The sequence below is a fragment of the Toxotes jaculatrix genome, chromosome 3 (genome assembly GCF_017976425.1).
Source record: "Toxotes jaculatrix isolate fToxJac2 chromosome 3, fToxJac2.pri, whole genome shotgun sequence".
Taxonomy (NCBI): Eukaryota; Metazoa; Chordata; class Actinopteri; family Toxotidae; genus Toxotes; species Toxotes jaculatrix.
In genome coordinates, this window is record NC_054396.1 from 18,548,303 (window position 1) to 18,565,292 (window position 16,990).

The following is a 16,990-nucleotide window of genomic DNA, read 5'->3' on the forward strand; positions in this document are numbered from 1 at the left end:
AAAAAAATACAAACATTTTTAGAGAACTGGGAAATTCTTTACTGACCACAGTGCACATTTGTCACATATTTTAAGGTTGCTACAACATGTATATTTGTGCATAGATGGAAATAAAGAAAGTAAGCTGAAATACAGAAGATTTCTTTAAGGACAGACAAAACACATATAAGGAATGACAAACAGCTTCCAGTGAAACACACATATACCAATATTCATTCATGATTCCAGTCAACCAGAGTGACTTTGACATTGCTCTCCCTGACATTCATACCTGCATACAAATGTCCACACACAGGTCATACTCACACAAAACTACTACTACGCACAAAAAAAAAAAAAAGAAAAAAAAAAGTTGAGTTGCACCCACTGGGGGGTGTAGAGAGACATGGCAGATTTTTGAGACCGGGTCAAATGAAAATCCAAATACCTTTCAGCATCAACTATGTGTTTAACTTTCTTACAGGACTGGTCTAGAAAATGTCAATATTAAGTTGAGAAATATATTTATATATTATGGTAGGTTGTACAAGAATATATTATAAAAAGGGCCTTAATGGCTTGTTGGACTTGTATTCTGGGGGGAAAAACAGGAATGTAACTTCAAGATGGCTTTCTGCTCAACTATAACACAGTTCTTAACTGACAAATGGATTTTTAAAAAAACCTTATAGTGTCAAAACCACCGACATTTCCTATAAAGCTAAAGTGACATAGCTGAGGTACAGAATAATCAGATGGCACCCACACAGGGATACAACCGCTGTCTCATCTGCCAGTTGTCATTTCTCTCAACTCATTCTCTCAGGCACATCAGACTCTCCAGGTGTAAGGCACTTCTCATTTCTCGCATCATTACACACGCACATTCGCGCTAGCTCTCTCTCTCTCTCTCATTGTCTTGCGCCCTGTCTCACTCTCTCGTTCACCGAAGAGGCGTTTTGAGTTGTGTTCTCTGGGATCTTTGGATGCAGCGATGACTGGTCATCTTCAGGTGATTTTCCAGCCAAGAAGTGCACGTTTAACCCCGAGCGCAGAGTTGTCTCAGCCAGGGGTGGAGCCAGCCAAAGCCTCCTGCATCTTAGTGCGTGCCACAGCGTATCGCTGCACTATCTGCTTGATGTGTTCCTCCTCTTCACGCTGCAGAATGCGCAGGAAGTTATTTAACTCAGGCATGGAGAAGGCATGCCACTGCAAATGACGAGGGGGGGGGAGAAAAACCATGTTAGTGCATGGTAAGTACATAAACTTTGTGTTTGTGAGATCATATGTTCTCATGGTCTTCTTGTACTCACGTTGACTTCTCCAGTTTCATTTTCTTTGAGCACGAAACTGAGGACTTTCTCATTGGGTCCAGCAGACAGGCGCAAACGGAGGGGACGCTCATTATCAGACAGTTTGCGAACATAAACTGAGGGAGAGACAAAAAGATGCAATTTATTTTACAGCAAACAGATTTAGATTCTAATAAAAGAATAAAGTGACAGGAGTTAAATGCAATTGTAAAGAAAGAGAAGTAATACCCTGGTCGTGACGCTCGCTGCGCTCAAACAGGGCGAACTTGCCAGGATTGTCCACCACAGTAAACTTTTTCAATAAAGCCTCAATGACCTCACGAGCAGAAGTACGAGAGCTTATGTGCAGGTGCTTGGATGCATCCTTTGGCAAGTAGAAAGAGGTGCGACGCTTCACTCCGCTAGCCTTCCTCCCGCCAGCATCATGACCTCCTTTCTTAGGAGGTGGGACTGACACAGGTCGTGCCAACTTGAACTGCACCTTTATGAAGCCGGTGTAGGAACCATCCTTGTTCTATTGAGAAAAATAAAAACATTACACTGAAAAGAAAAAAACACCTTCAGGTTAAATCACATGGATGTGGTGTAATTAATCAGTGCTCACCATGTTCATGAACAGATTGCTGTTGATCTGAGCGTTGTACTCCTTCACCTTCTGCTGAATTTCTGCAGTTGTCAGCTCCTGCTTGCCACATTCAATTTGTTCATCCTACAGAGGACAGTGAGCAAGTTACAGTGTTAAACCACCAGGTGTCAGCGCTCATTTCCAAGCCACAACAAGAACAAGTGAGAGACCGCAGAATAATACACTCAATATGGATGTTGGGAGTCGGAAAAATAGGTTATAACATTAGTTTCTTAAAAAGGCAATGTTCTGTACAAATTATAGACACCTCATAATATTACAATCACGAAAACAAAGTGTTTGTGACTCCTGAGTGGAAGTGCATTTCACAAAGGCAACGCTTTCACATGAGAAAATCCTTTCATCACAACATGCTGCTGTTGTTTTTAAAACATTTATGTCTTCATATGTTTTTTAGGAACTAAGAATGGGTCGATCTATCATGTCTTCCCTGGAAAGGAAAAACTTAAAATTCAATTGAGATCAAAGTTTCATCTCTCTACATCAACAAATTGTTATTCCTGAAGGATTGTTCGAAGTTGCTTAGAACAACCACATTTTGATAAAAGTGTTGTTAATTGACTTTCTGTTAAGCTCAATTATTTCTAACACTGTGCACCAGTTGCATCAGACTCTCAACTTCCTGACAACGAAGCAGAAGCAAGAACGATGATGTCAGCTCTGCCCAATCCTGTTCGACTGCCCTGATCTCTCGGTGTGGGAGGGATGAAGGGAGGAGGGAGAATGAGGAAGGGGGGGGGGGGGGGGAGTGTGCAACTTGCAGCTGTTTGCAGTGACTGCGACCAACGGTTCTGCATTGCATTCCTCAACTTGGTATTCATGTATAAATAGCCTCCCCACTCAGGCTGTGGGAGAGACAATGCCTTCCCTTGTTTTACAGGCACATCCTGTGAAGTCAGCTGCCTCATCAACCGCACACTCCCAGTCATGTTTCAGTCATGTTTCAGTCATGCACATTTGGCCTCTAGCGTCTGCATGACCGTTTGCCCAATTAGGCCCTTTCCTGTGTGTAATGACCAACTGGCATTTCCTATTTAGAAAGAAAATTCAGCACAAATTTACTTTCCATACTGTATAACTAATTTCTCATGGTAGGAGCAGTGGGGGTTTCCTGGGGAGTAAAACCCAAACATCATTATCCATTCAGTAATCTGAATGCTGCTATCACTGGCACTGATGCTTAAGCACTTTTCTCAGTCATTTTGAACAAACATTTTTGAATAAATGTGGGGAAAAATGTGATAACTGTAACGTTTTTTCCTGCCTCTGTCTTCATTTCAAAATGAACTGAACTGCTGAACCAGAGATGGTCTAACAAAAAAGTAATAAAAGGGCAGAGTAGGTTATAAATCGATGCCAAGCAGAACAAGATCAATAGCGGCAATCCTTAGGCAAATTGAAAGACTGCAGAGTTAATGTGCTGCTGTTAAGAAGTCAATAAATCAATATGCAAGCCAAGTTGGGGTTTCCAATATGGTAACAGTAAGAGGAAAACATGTGCACTAACTGTGTCTGTACATGCCCACAAAAGGAGTGTCACTTAAACAATGTGTAGGATATTGAAACATCAAATAAAAAATGTCTTCAGCACAGAGAGAAAATGGTGAATGTCAGTATGGTTTGCTGTAAACACCCTTCGTTTCTCAGTAAAGAAAGATGATATCTGAGTGGGTGATGAACAAATCCAAAACATCCCGTGACTCATCTGTGATTGAGAAATTAGTGTGAAAAACCTGAGACACAAAGGAGTGAAAGAATAGTGGGAGTTGGGCTGGAAACTCGAGATGCTGGTGTGCGTCACAGAGCATGACATCTCAGCGTGAGTTCAGCTGTGGGCCTATGCTTGTTACAAAAAAAAAAAAAAAAGAAGATGCACTGAAATGTGTGTGTTTTAAGCCCAACCCGGTGTTTGCTCTGCTTTTTCCCAGGACTCACATGCATTTCATAAAGTTCACACAACTCAAGCCTAAAGTCTGTTTACTTAAAACTGGAGGAACAAGAACTCCACCCTTCACTTGGAAAGCATCTTCTGTGCTGGGGTGCCCTTGAGCAAAACACACACTCCCCAACAGCAGCAGCAGCAGCAGCAGCAGCTCCAGAGCAGGGGTGCTGCAATTCACCCTGACCCATGACCCCAAAAATACGGATAAAATACCAAAAACTGACAGAAAGAAAGCAGAACTATAGACAGTATGTCTCAATAAACCACCCACCACCAATGTCTTTCTGTTTCAACTTCCCCTTTACAATAAGTTAGCACTCTTATTAAGGTCTAATGTCAATTCATCACTATTATTGTTGCCATTAAAAAAAAAAAAAAATTATTTCTATTTCTCACCTTCTTAACAATTAAGTTAGGCTTCCGGATTTTGGGGAAGAAAGATGTCCGGGCGGTGAAGTACTGCTCAAACTCGGAGTCGGACTCCTCCTCGCTGCAGTAGCCGCTGCTGGTGGAGCTGCCCCAGGTCATCTCGAAAGAGGGAGTTTTGTCCGAGCTGCTAGCCGCGGTTGTCATGCTGACTACCGTTTACACACGAGTCGACAACGAGAACTTGAACTACCACGACTTAAAGTGATAAAAAATAAATCGCTTTTAGCTAAGTGTGGTGAAGGTTTACCGACACAAAACCTACTCAACAGAACGTCGCAAATAACGTCAATGAACCGCAACCTTTGCTAACTTCTACAACAGAAACAACCTTTCAATCAGACGACGAAATATCTCCGATAACAAGAGTCTTACCCACAAAATTCTACCGATTTTATTTTTAGCCTCTAACTTAGCCTACCGGCCACGTTTCCACTGTACAAACTCTGTCCGTGTGAAACAGGATGTATTCAGGCCCCCGCCCTTGCTGCTTCGCTTCCTTCCCCCCGCGGAGGCACCACCCAGGTCCGTTGGGTTGAGTTTGGAAAATACACAAAACCACCGCAGCCCGTCGCGATTGGACGCCGAGGGGAAATACCAAAGTCTTCACTCCCCCCGCCGCCCCCCACCCTCCACCCCGCCTCCAGACATGGATGCTGCTGCTGCTGCTGCTGCTGCGGCTGCTTCCCCCTTCCCCGCTAAATAAGTCATGTGATGATGGGCCAGCCTGGTCACACCACCCATAACCACGGACATGTGAACTATACAGATGTTTCACTTAAGTTTCAAGCATTATTTCCACCACCTACACTACCAAGACATTTCTTTCATTAAATATTTTGAAATTACTTATGTAAAAGTACTAATACAATTTACACAGAGAGTAAAACACTCTGTTTCAAGTAAAAGTCCTGCAAAATGTTACTTTAGTAAAAGTAATCAAGAAAATGCACTTAAAGTGTCAAAAGAAAAAGTACTCAATGAAACAAATGTCCCCTGTGACTGTATGTGCAAACAGCATTTCAGTATTACAGCTGGTTGGGGTGGAGCTGATTTGTAACCATTTTAAATAAGGCTGAGGCTGCAACTAACTTTCATTTCAGTTTTTATTGTGGATTAATCTGTCGATTATTTTCTTGACTGATCTTGAAAATAGTGAGAAATGCACATCACAATTATCCAGCGCCCAAAGCAACACCTTCACATGTCTTGTTTTGTCAACCAGTAGTTTTGTGATTGTAATTATTAAAATAATTGCAAGGAAAATGCAGCAAATTCTCACATTTGTGAAGCTGGAACCATGAAAAACCACCATTCTCAGAATATTTGCAGTCAATTTTTTCTGTCAATAAGCTAATTGATAAATCAACAAATCCTTTCAGCTCTACTTCTATATAAAGAGTCTTTTCATTTAAAACAGCCCAAGCTGAGGTAATCCAGATGACAGTATCAAGGTTTTTATTTCAAACTTCATAAAGCCCACTTCAGAGCCTTAGAAGACATTATGTGCCAGAGTACAGGCCCAGAAGTCCCCCTTGAGAGAAGAACATATAAAATTGATTGTAATCTGTCACTATTTTAATAACCAATCAATTAATTGAGTTACTTTGTAAGCAAAAATATAAAAAAAAAAATTCCTGTTATCTGCTTCTTACATATGAGTATTTTCGTCTTTTCTCTTATATAAAATATTTTTGAGTTCTGGACAAAATAAACTACATAAATGTCACCATGGGTTTCTGGATAATTGTGAAGGCAATGATTGATCACACAACTGAGAAAATAACAGTGATGCACAGATGCAATAAGCTGGATCAGATTCAGTCTGTGTAATTATGAAATATTGTGTTTCCAGTTGCATGCATTTAGACATGGTGGCCCACAAAGTCAATTCATTTTTTGTGCCACAGTAATCCCTGACCTCGTGTTAAATAAAAGTGATTCCAAGAGCTTCACGCAGGGAGGTATACAAATTAAATGTAGGAAAAAACAAAGCCCTTGTATCAGAGTGGTACAGAGGCTGCAGTGTTAACACTTTCAAACCATGAGGAGGATGTATACTATGATATAACCAAAGACGGAGAAGCAGCTCCAGTTTCAGTTCCAGTGTCAGTTGGCATTTAGCATTTGTAGTGAGAGTGAGAATTTAAAGTTGAAATACAAGTGTTAAAAATTCAAGGACACAAGTCCAACTGGCCAAGATGTTTCTAAATATCTTTGGAAATTTTCTTCACGTACTGAGGAGTAGGTCCCATCTGTAGGCATTGCAGCACTGGCTACATTACAAACCACTGCAGTGGGGATAAGTATTAAAGAACGCCCCTAGTGTGAAGCAATGAGTTCACATGTAAAGTCTAATACACCCAGCTGTCCTTACATTGAGTGTGCTTTGAAATGCTTTTTGAACCACCAGTGAACCTTTTAAATGACGCAAAAGCTTAGAGAAGTCAGAATTACAGAAGGATAAAAATGTGCTTCATCTGGATACAGAACAAAATGATCATGTCTTGTCTTGCATGTTGTGTTTTGTTATTCTTTATGTGACAGGTTGTTTTTGTGGCAGATATTTTAACGTGTTGTGGCAGGAAAAATACAGGTGTTATTAATAACATTAATTGTAGCTGAACTCTATTCAGATGAGCCAGCTCGAGGGCTCTGACTCACTAGCATGGCTTACTGTTGTACTTCAGTATAACAGAGTAATCATCAATGTTACTAGTTCCACCTGTTCCTTTCCTGCTTTGTCAAGTCAAAATATCTTCTGTGGAAAAGACCTATGCACACAAAAGCCCAAATGCCTTCATGCTCTGGTGAGGAGTTTGCTGAGGTTTTCATCTTCCTTCCTGGCCCGTATCCTTGACTTCCCTCTTTATAAAATACTTCTACCGTGGTGCCAAAAAATATTGTGAGGACTCTTCAAATACTAAGATTTTAGAGGTACAGCAACCAGAGGGCGTGGCTTTATCTTTGCTTAAAAAAGTATTCATTAGAGGATAAAAGATCCAGTCTAAGATCCTGCTTATGTAGTCTTTTAACCAACTCAACATATTTTATGACTTATCATAAAAAAAAGTATATGCTCAAGGATCCTACAAACACATTTTTCGCTGCAGTGACCGGATAAACTGAACCAGATTTTGCATAAGGTGCTTGCTAACTGTAACATTTTGTGTTTCTCAATAACAAACTTCCCCTTCCAAAATCCTTTTACTTCCCTTTAGAAATTTGATGTTGCGAATATGATGTCCCCCATTCCACCCATTGCTACCCTGCATGATTGTTTAATGAATTACAGGGTTAATTTTGACATGGTAAGGTACTCGTCAGTTGAAACTGCGCAGTTAGTGGAAACTGCGCAGTTAGTGGAACTGGATGACCAGTGTGTGTTTATTGTCCTGTAAAATGGTTCCTCTTTCTAGCCACAGAACAGCTGATTTGGTCTATAAAGCATTGCAGCAGAATTACCCTGTAATCCAATCAGGTAGCACACAATGTGCCCAATTGTAGGATGCACAATATAGAGGCCTGTAGACACTGGCCGTTTTCTTACTCACTGTCTTATTTTTAATGGTAACTTTAATGGCACAATATGGTTATAATTTCTTGATATTGAAGAGGCTATATAAAGCAAGTAAACAGTGACTACTCCCACTTTTGATTGTGGCAGAGCTACGTATGAACTATTCAAGAATACAAAGGTCCTTACCACATTTGTATCTGTTTCTATGGTGTGCTCCACAACGCATGTTTGGTCAGACACAGAGCCTCGGTCCCAGCTGCAATCCAACTGGATTAGGGCACGACAGCGGTAGTGGCATGTGAATCTACAATCTGTAAAAGTATAAAGTCACTAAATGTACCGGCAAACACAAAAATATACATAACAAAATCATCGCTGGTAAAGATACATGTGATATTGGAGTGCAATTGTAAATGGGCGATGTCCTCCACTGGCCATTAAAGTTCACTGCTGTCACTCTAAGTTAGCTTTTCCTTGTGATTATTCTGTGTTTGTGTGTGTGTGTGTGCGTGTGTGTCTCAGAATAAAAATAAATAAAATGCACACACTCTTCTTCAGATATACAAGTTGCAATCCTCCATCTGTTGAGCACTGCTGTGAAATAAAACGACCAAGATATATGTGTACTATGAGTATAAGTATTTCATGGTCTTCGATTATGGTTATTTTTCTGTTATCAGTTTAAGGTCAGTGTTTGTGAAGATGACTGATTCTCGTGTGTCTGCAGTTACACATCCAGGTTTATAGGTACCTTTTTCTGCACACTGAATGCCTTACACAAACCACAGCTACATTTAAAATGTTTTCAGTCGATGAAAAGGAAGTTCAAGACTACTGCAACTCCCAGATGAAGTCGAGCAAGAAAAGCAAACAGGTCGGTAAGTCGAACCTGAGCCTAGACTATGACCAAACCACCAAAACCACATAAACAACTACATGTGAGGTACTGTTTGTCTTCCTGAAGACTTCTAATGAAATACTTAAAACACAACATGGAGATTATTTATTGCATGGCAAATCGAGCACTGTTTATGATTTCTATGAGTCAACCAGCTGCATGCAGAATTATTCAGGCCTGCACCTACATTGGTGGTTACATCTGTCTCTGTTTAACCAAAATTCCTACTTCTCTCAGTGTTGCTCTCATTTCTGATCATGCATAATTCACAGAAGCGGTCACACATGCACACACCCAGATGCACAAACATCCGACATAAGCCAACTCACTGACACACCGCAGGCTCTGCTTGTAAAGGCCCCAGATGAAGTCTCCACACAGGTCACACCATGTGGGCTGAGCGTGGCTGCAGGGCTGGAAGTTGTGTCCTTCTCCCTTTTCCTCTATGAGCTGGGGGTCCTGGGAGCTGCTCAGGACTCTGATAATGCCCACCCGGCTCAGAAGATCTGGCACCTTCCCCGGGCTGATCCTCAAGGCGTTGGTTCTTTCCAGGCGAGGAGGTGAGCAGGGCAAACGTGAGTTGGTCAGCTCTATCTGCTCACTGTTCGAGCGCAGGTCACGTAGCTCGATTAACTCCCCCCAAGACATTGTGTCACTCAGAGTCTGGCATCTTCCATCATCACTGACAGGCAGAAAAACAGACTATAACAGACTGCAACATGCCAAAGACACTGTTTTGAAAATTTAAAAACATGTGGTGGAAAAGAATTCAGATCTTTTACTTAAGAAAAAAAACATTTTTAATAATTATACAATAGGTGCACAGACAGCACAAATAAGTAACTGAGTATAACACCAGTGTTCCAAATGATTGACTTAAGTCAAAAGTGAAAGTGCTCACTATACAGCAGAATGGCAGCTTTACATTTCTATAGCATTGTCTGTAAGTATTATATCATGTTTGTTTGTTTTGCCTTAGACTCTTTTCATGTACAGCTGATATCAGACATCTTATTTCCATATTACACTATATTTTTTGTACACTGATTTAGTAGCCCTGTTTTCTATATAACACGTTCGGTTGTCACACATATAAATTATGGAAGTGATTACATAATATCTGCTAACCAAACATAAGAAACATAGGTACAACAACCTCATGTAAAGCGAATAACTAACATGTTGTTTGAAATGTGCTGTATGCTTTTCTTCCACGAGTACACATAATTCCACAAAAAATAAAAGACTATTAAAGATGCCTTCACGACGGCTCGGAGGATGACGACCCAAATGTTTAGTCCAAAACAACAATTATGGCAAATTTAACAATCCACGTTTCAAACTGTTAAGCACAAACAAAACAAAACAAAACAAAACAAAACAAAACAAAACAAAACAAAACAAAACAAAACAAAACAAAACAAACAAAGAAAACTTTCATTATCTTCAGGCCCACTTACCAAAAGAGAGGAGAAAACAGCCCCGTGGCCACAGTCTCAAAGCCTCCTCCATCCGAAGAGAAAAACTTTCCGCAAAAATTTCTTTCAGTTTCCAAGTAACGGAGGTGTGCAGCCTCGGCTACATCTCTGGAAATAATCTATCATCACCGGCTACTTACAGTTAACGACGGACGCCCAGCTTTAACGGAAGTGAAGCCGGTAACATCAGACTAACGCTACACTTCCCATGTCTCTAACCATCTTCTGATTTTGTCAGACTCTTGTTGTAGCAGGAAACGGCCTATCATGAAAAGAAGAGAGTTAGATGAAAACTGAGCAGCACTGACATCCGGAATGTTTTCACATAGGGGGTGCTTCTGAGTCCGGACCTCAGCTCAGTGGGCGTGCAAAGTCCCCCACCTCCCTAACCACTGTCTAAAACTGTGATGCGTCTTGGTTTTATTTACCACAACAGCTAAATTAGAAATATTCTCTACGTTTAAACCCACAGCCAGTCCTAAAATCTGATAGTGACTTCAAACTTTTCACCTTAAAAATATCTACATGCCAGAGTTCCTGCTAACATATGACTACAAGACAAAGCGAAGGGAATCATTAAAGTTATTTTATTTGCTACTGATGTAATGAAGGAAAATGCACCTCCATCCTGTCACACAGAGATGAAAGGAGTTATCACCTCAAGAACAAACGTTTGAAAAAAAAAACAGCAAGGAAGAGGGGCCCATAACAGGGCACAAGATGAGCTATGTGTGTGCATCTCTCTCTCTCTCTCTCTCTCTCTCTCTCACACACACACACACACACACACACACACACACACACACACACACACACACACACACACACACACACACACACACACACACACACACACAGAGCTCATCTCAAAAGTCCCATTGTTTCACATCCACCTCCAGCTCATACATGTGCTTCAGCAGTTTCTCTTTCAGCTGGTGATGTTCAGGTCCCTCTGGATCTTCTCTGTGGCCTCGGCCATGAGCTGACAAGCTTTCTTGTGTTTAGGCCAGTGTTTCACCTGACATTCTCTACAAAAAAAAAAAAAAAAACAGGAAAATATCACACATTTACACTGCCATATCAATATAACAAATACATTAGTTTAATATACTCAGTATTACAGAAAACATGTCTGGTAGCCATGGATCAGATATTATTTTATGTCTGATACAGAAACAATTATATCCATAAGCAGCATCCTTCTCCCTAGCCACATCCTCCAGCTCCTAGGAGGTCCAAAGGCGTTTTCAAGCCAGATAGAATATGTAATCCCACTACCATGTTCTGTCCTGACAATGGAATACCTCCAAGGAGGGAGTCAGATTCCCAAACCAGCTCAACTTGTCCCCACTCATTCTGTCTCAAAGGCTTAACCACGGAAACGAATGTCAGCAGCTTATACTCATGATCTTATTTTTCCAGTCATTACCCTAAACTCATGACCATAGGTGACGACTGGAAAGCACATCGGCCGGTAAATTGCGAGCTCTGCCTTCAGGCTCAGCTCTCTCTTCACTACAACAATCCAGTCGAGTCCAGTATTACTGCTGGACTGATGTCCACATAAGCCTTACCTGTGGCAGTACCATTCTCCTTGACACCGAGAGCATCTCTTTGCAGCCTCTTTCCCACAGGCTCCACACTTTGGCTTCTCAGGGAGTAAACTCTCCATCACATCCAAGTTGTATGTCTGGGCCAGCCTGGGTAAAAACAAACAATTATCTCAATAATAAATAATAATATTTCTGTGTAATTTCAGTTAGACCAGTGTTTTCAGTATTACCTCTGTGCCTGTAGTCTCAGGTCATTTTCAGATGGGTTGAATGTTTCTTTCACTTGATACTTTGCTATTGCCTTCCACTTCCCTGAATTCTCACTCACAATGTGGCTCCACATCTCTGGGATCTATACATAAAGAAGAAGTGTGAGTAAATTCACAGGGACACGGTCTGATATAGAGATATATGTGCGTGTTAGTGAGAGTGTACCTGCTCCAAAATGAGCTCTTTTTTTGGAGGGGCTGGGTCTGTGACTGCGAGATGAGCCAGGAAACGCTGCAGTTCCACCAGGTTTGGCAGCTGATCAATCAGCACCTCTGTCAAGAAACCTCGGAGCTGTGGCACATGAGCGATAAGCCCACAGATTATATGGCAACAAGTGCAACAATATTAACATCACCACAATAATCTACCATGAGTTAGGAAGACTCCATAATAAGAAAACAAGATAACAGGAGGATGCACAAGGCCCTCTGGTTATATAATTAATGAAACAGGAAGAGGACGATAAATTGTATAATAGAAGGAAACATCTTAGTCAAAACAACCGTTGGAAACTGAATCTGTGTTCTAACAAGTGAGGAGATGAGATCTGATGTTGGAGGACAATGATCTGGCATTCACACACTTCCTATGCTTCGGTTTCAAGCTAATATCCTTCAGGAAGAGGAGGAGCTGATTGACCTGACTGAAAATAAGGTTGCACATTGATTAATTAAAATAACTCTCGAGCACCACAGTGCAAGATCCCAAAATTAAAGGAGTCGCGTCAACGTTTAACTCCAACCTTACCTTTAGAAGCTGATTCTTGTTGAAACTGTTGAAGTCATATTTCCTTTGGCAATCTTCCTTTAGCAGCAGATTGTAAAGTGAAATCCAGACCTGGCCGTCCAGTTTTGTCATCTTTAAACGGTCCTCCACAGGAATCTTCTGCCATCTACTGCCTATGTATTTCTCTACCTCACCTACAGTGGGAGACAGAGGCAAAAGGCAAAAACACACATTTTGCAACAGATATGAAAATTTTTTTTTTTTTTTTTACATGCAAGATGTCTGATTTACCTTCTCTGCAGCGACTCCAAGGGCAGCAGTCAATCAACTGAACCAGTACACAAGGCATGTTATGGGTGCACAGCATGCGACTGATAACACTGATACTGTAAAGGAAAAACATATTCTTCTTTCATTAGCTGTTGAGATGAAATGCTTGGTCAATTAGTCAACTGACAGAAAACTAATCTGCAGCAATTTCGGTAACTGATTACTCCAACCCTATGCCAAACATTCTCCATTTATAGCTTCTCAGATGTGAGAATTTGTTTTTCTTTTGTTTTATATCAGTGTAACTCTCTGATTCCTAAAACCTTATCTACAGCTCAGACATGGCCATACCTGTTTGTGTGATCTGTGATGTAGCGCAGCACAGACACAGCCTTCAGGGAGATCTCAAACTCCAGTGCAGAGCTCTGAATCTGCAACTCCTTCATCAGGTAAAAAGAAAGATGTTTCTCATCAGTTTTAGTGAAATAAAAAGTCTTCTACAATGTGTCAAACCAAAAAACAGAACCATAAGTCTCTAAAGACTATTTTACCTCTATAGAAGATACATCTGTTTTCCCTGTCAGCTTATGTTGGTCATGAGCCCTGGTGCCCTCCCTGGTTGCTTTACTGGCCAGCAGGGTGAGTTTGCGGTGGCAGTAATCCACCAAGTCAAGAACAGAGTCATCAGCTGCCTCACACGAATCCTACACAATACACACAAGACTGCTTAGTCACAAATAAAAATAATATTTTCATAGAGAGAATGAACCAAGAGTCTATACTGCCTCAGTGTAATCACTTCAAAATTTTGACTCATTTAAAATGTGCTGCACATCAATACAATTTCCATTTGCATTTGTGTACATACTGACCTTGTGAAACATTATTGTTTCAAGTAAGTTTATTATCGTGGCTTCATGGTGGATCTAAGAAAGAGACATAAAAGAACATATAAAATCAGTCATGAGTGCTGCGAGCTAATTATCATTTTAAATCTGTTTACACTCACCACCATGTAAAGTTGAAATGTGTTCTTGGGATTGAAGTCCTGCAGCTGACATAAGATGGGGAACACTTTTTGCTTCCACACTTCGACAAGGATCATCTCATGGACCAGAACAGGTATCTAGAACGCGGGAGGAAAAGAAAACGAATAATGCTATAATCTGTCTACTATGCTGACGTCTTTATAAGACTTAGAATCTAAGTGATTGGGGCTCACTTCAAGAAAAGTTTAGTTACACTGTGATAGGGCTTGTCTAAATACCAGTGTCAGTTTAAAATCATGCGTACAGAGATGGCAGTCACCTTTCCATATGTCACCAGGAACTCCTTGACGAACTCATCATGCATGGCAGAAGCATTCAGTATTGCCTGCATGTTAAGTTTCTCGATGTACTCATGCTGTCTGAACCACCTGTCAACACACAAAGTAAAAAAAAAAACTGCTGCTTTTCTGTTTTATACATTACTCTAAATTTAATATCATTGGATTTTGTACTGTTAACCAGCCAAAACAACCAATTTCAAGCCTGTTACCCTGTGTTGGTGAAAGACATTGTTTACTATTTTATGACATTTTATAGACTAAATTAATAATTCATTATTTGGAAAGAGTTATCTAATTTCATAAGTGGCATTGTATTTGATTTAGACTTGACACAGGCCCGCCTTGGACTTAGCAAACAGTCCATCTATTGTTATGGGGGGTATTTTTCCCTGAGTTATTCTCATCGGACTGAGGCTGCAGTTTTTCCAACATTTTACATGTAACTCGCTAGTACAGATATAATATTTTTTCTTATCATATTATCTTCATCAAATAAAGGTATCATAAACTGTAGAGCCTGCTGAGAATGTGACAAAACAGTGATGTTATTTTCATGAAGAAGAAACAGCCATTCGTGCTATGTGGAACACTTATTTTGCTAACGATTTGTTAACTTTTTCCATACCTTATTTTGTTTTTTTTATCACATATTCGTTGTGTCGGCATCTGCTACACACTGCACGCCGATTAGTTTGCAGTTTTCATGAATGTTAATCTAGTTAAGTCGTGTTAACTAACCTGCAAAGAGAAGGGTTAGCTAGTTTATGTTACCTGGTAGAGCCCACTTCCTTGAGAGGGAAAGTTTCCAGACTTTGAATGAATCCCTCTGCTTCGACAGGAAGAATTACCTTTGTGTCCATATCGTTAAAGGAAACTGCTCGACAAACTATCGACTAAAAAAAAAAAGCAAACACACACACACACACACACACACAAACAAATTTCAATATCACTTCAATCAAGTTGTTTCCGAAGTTAACTGGTGTTAGCGTCTCTTGCGGTTGCCATGGTTTCTCCAAACCAAGCGCACACTTGAACGGTAATGCCGTTTTCCGCCAGAGAGGGGCGGTACATCTTCAAGTATAAAACAACAACAACAACTAAATCTGAAAATAACATGGTATAAAAATCAGCTGTGATGGATGAAGTATCCAGCTCCTTTAATCAGTGGTTAAAGAAGAAGTCATATCTTTTACTTGCAGCTCTACAAAATTATAAGAAAATATTCTAAAAGTACCAAGTTACTGACAGTGGGTTGCTTTAAGGTGCAAGCAGCAAAAAGTAAGTAGTATAACTTTCAGATAAATGTTGTGCAGTGAAAAGAACATTTCCCAAAGTACACAAGCATTCATAGCAAAAGTATATTCTGTTAAAGTACACACTGCAAAAAAAATAATGCCCCTGTGGATGTTACACTATATTAAATTATTACCATTGCTTATGGTGTTATTAGAATTTTTACTGCTGTTGTTAGGCATAATGGAGCTAATTTTGACTATATTATGTGCAGCTGGATGGTTTAAACTATCGCATTTCCTGGGCTCATCATATGCTTTGTAAAAGATTAATTTTTTAAAAGAATTATTATCTAAATTATTATCAAATAAATGCAGTAGTGTAAAAGGTGCAACACTGCCCTCTGAACTGTAGACATCAAAATACACAAGGAAAATTTGAGTACCTTTGATACAGAGCAGCACTTAAATAACTGAAAATACATGTTAACCATGTAGTTTCAAAGCGGTGTCAAACTTAGATAAATCATTTTTTCCATCGTTTTCAGTGCTTCACTCTGAGGCTCATGTTTTGAGGCTGTGAAAGTAAAACTCAGTGCATAACATGATGCTGTGAGCATCATGTTATGCACTGTTTTCCGTAATCTAACCTGTCCTATCTGGTGTCTTTGGAATCTATGGGATTTTGACTTCAAGTTAAAGTACTGTTCTGTGGGTAAGATTACTGGTTACACCACTGGAACATTAGTTTCCAGTGATGAACTTGCCAAAGGGCCTGTGACACTGCAGAGGATTAGCAGAATCTTGCTCTTATCTGGTTTGCTCTGTTGAGTAGATGGGGATTCCCTTTTGAGAGGATATAGATTATGTAATAGAAATTATTTTAATAAAGACTGTAAAATTGCATTCTAAACCATATGAATAAATTGTTTTCCCATTTAGTGACCAAAAGAAAGGTGGGTGTGCTTTCAAAAATAATGGCATGAACAGTTTTTATCAGTTAACTTAATAAAAAGTGCAGGAAACGGGAAAAACATAAATTAAAAAATATTGTGTGACAACTCTTTACCTCCGTAAACTTGGGCACAGTTTTTCAAGGTACGTTGCTAGCAGGTTTGGAGAACCAAATGTCGTCTGTCTCAGTGTCCTCTGTCTCTTCCTGTGGTCTCAGGCAGACTCTATGATGTTGAGATCAGGGCTCTGTGGAGGCCACACTATCTGCTGCAGGATTCCTTGCTCTTCTTATCTCTGAAGATAGTTCTTTATGACTGTGGCTGTGTGTTTGGGCTTGTTGTCATGCTGCAGAATGAATTTGGGACTGATCAGACACCTTGCTGATGGTATATTATGATGGATAAGAATCTAAACATCTAGAGTGCCTAAAACTTGGACAGTGCTGTATAT

The 16,990-nt window shown here is 40.2% G+C and overlaps 2 protein-coding genes across 3 annotated transcripts; both read right to left on the bottom strand.

Moving 5' to 3' along the window:
- Positions 1-15: 15 nt before the first annotated feature.
- LOC121178976 (ras association domain-containing protein 1-like) lies at positions 16-10,472 on the bottom strand. Of its 2 annotated transcripts, XM_041033499.1 has the most exons (7): positions 10,185-10,472; positions 9,054-9,406; positions 8,013-8,137; positions 1,897-2,001; positions 1,521-1,806; positions 1,293-1,408; positions 16-1,188 (listed from the first exon to the last, which is right to left on the bottom strand). In XM_041033499.1, the coding sequence occupies exons 2-7, from the start codon at positions 9,370-9,372 to the stop codon at positions 1,042-1,044; spliced, it is 1,098 nt and encodes a 365-aa protein (XP_040889433.1). In that variant the 5' UTR covers positions 9,373-9,406; positions 10,185-10,472; the 3' UTR covers positions 16-1,041. The 2 variants fall into 2 exon arrangements, with proteins under 2 accessions (XP_040889433.1, XP_040889434.1); XM_041033500.1 differs by lacking the exons at positions 8,013-8,137; positions 9,054-9,406; positions 10,185-10,472 and adding an exon at positions 4,277-4,837.
- Positions 10,473-11,067: 595 nt separating this feature from the next.
- Positions 11,068-16,694, bottom strand: zmynd10 (zinc finger, MYND-type containing 10). The gene is made up of 13 exons (XM_041033498.1): positions 16,656-16,694; positions 15,123-15,244; positions 14,330-14,438; positions 14,031-14,147; positions 13,894-13,947; positions 13,573-13,725; positions 13,373-13,461; positions 13,043-13,137; positions 12,773-12,945; positions 12,191-12,316; positions 11,986-12,107; positions 11,777-11,902; positions 11,068-11,230 (listed from the first exon to the last, which is right to left on the bottom strand). Exons 2-13 carry the CDS (start codon positions 15,209-15,211, stop codon positions 11,131-11,133), a joined length of 1,353 nt encoding a protein of 450 aa, XP_040889432.1. The 5' UTR covers positions 15,212-15,244; positions 16,656-16,694; the 3' UTR covers positions 11,068-11,130.
- Between the last annotated feature and the right edge of the window lie 296 nt (positions 16,695-16,990).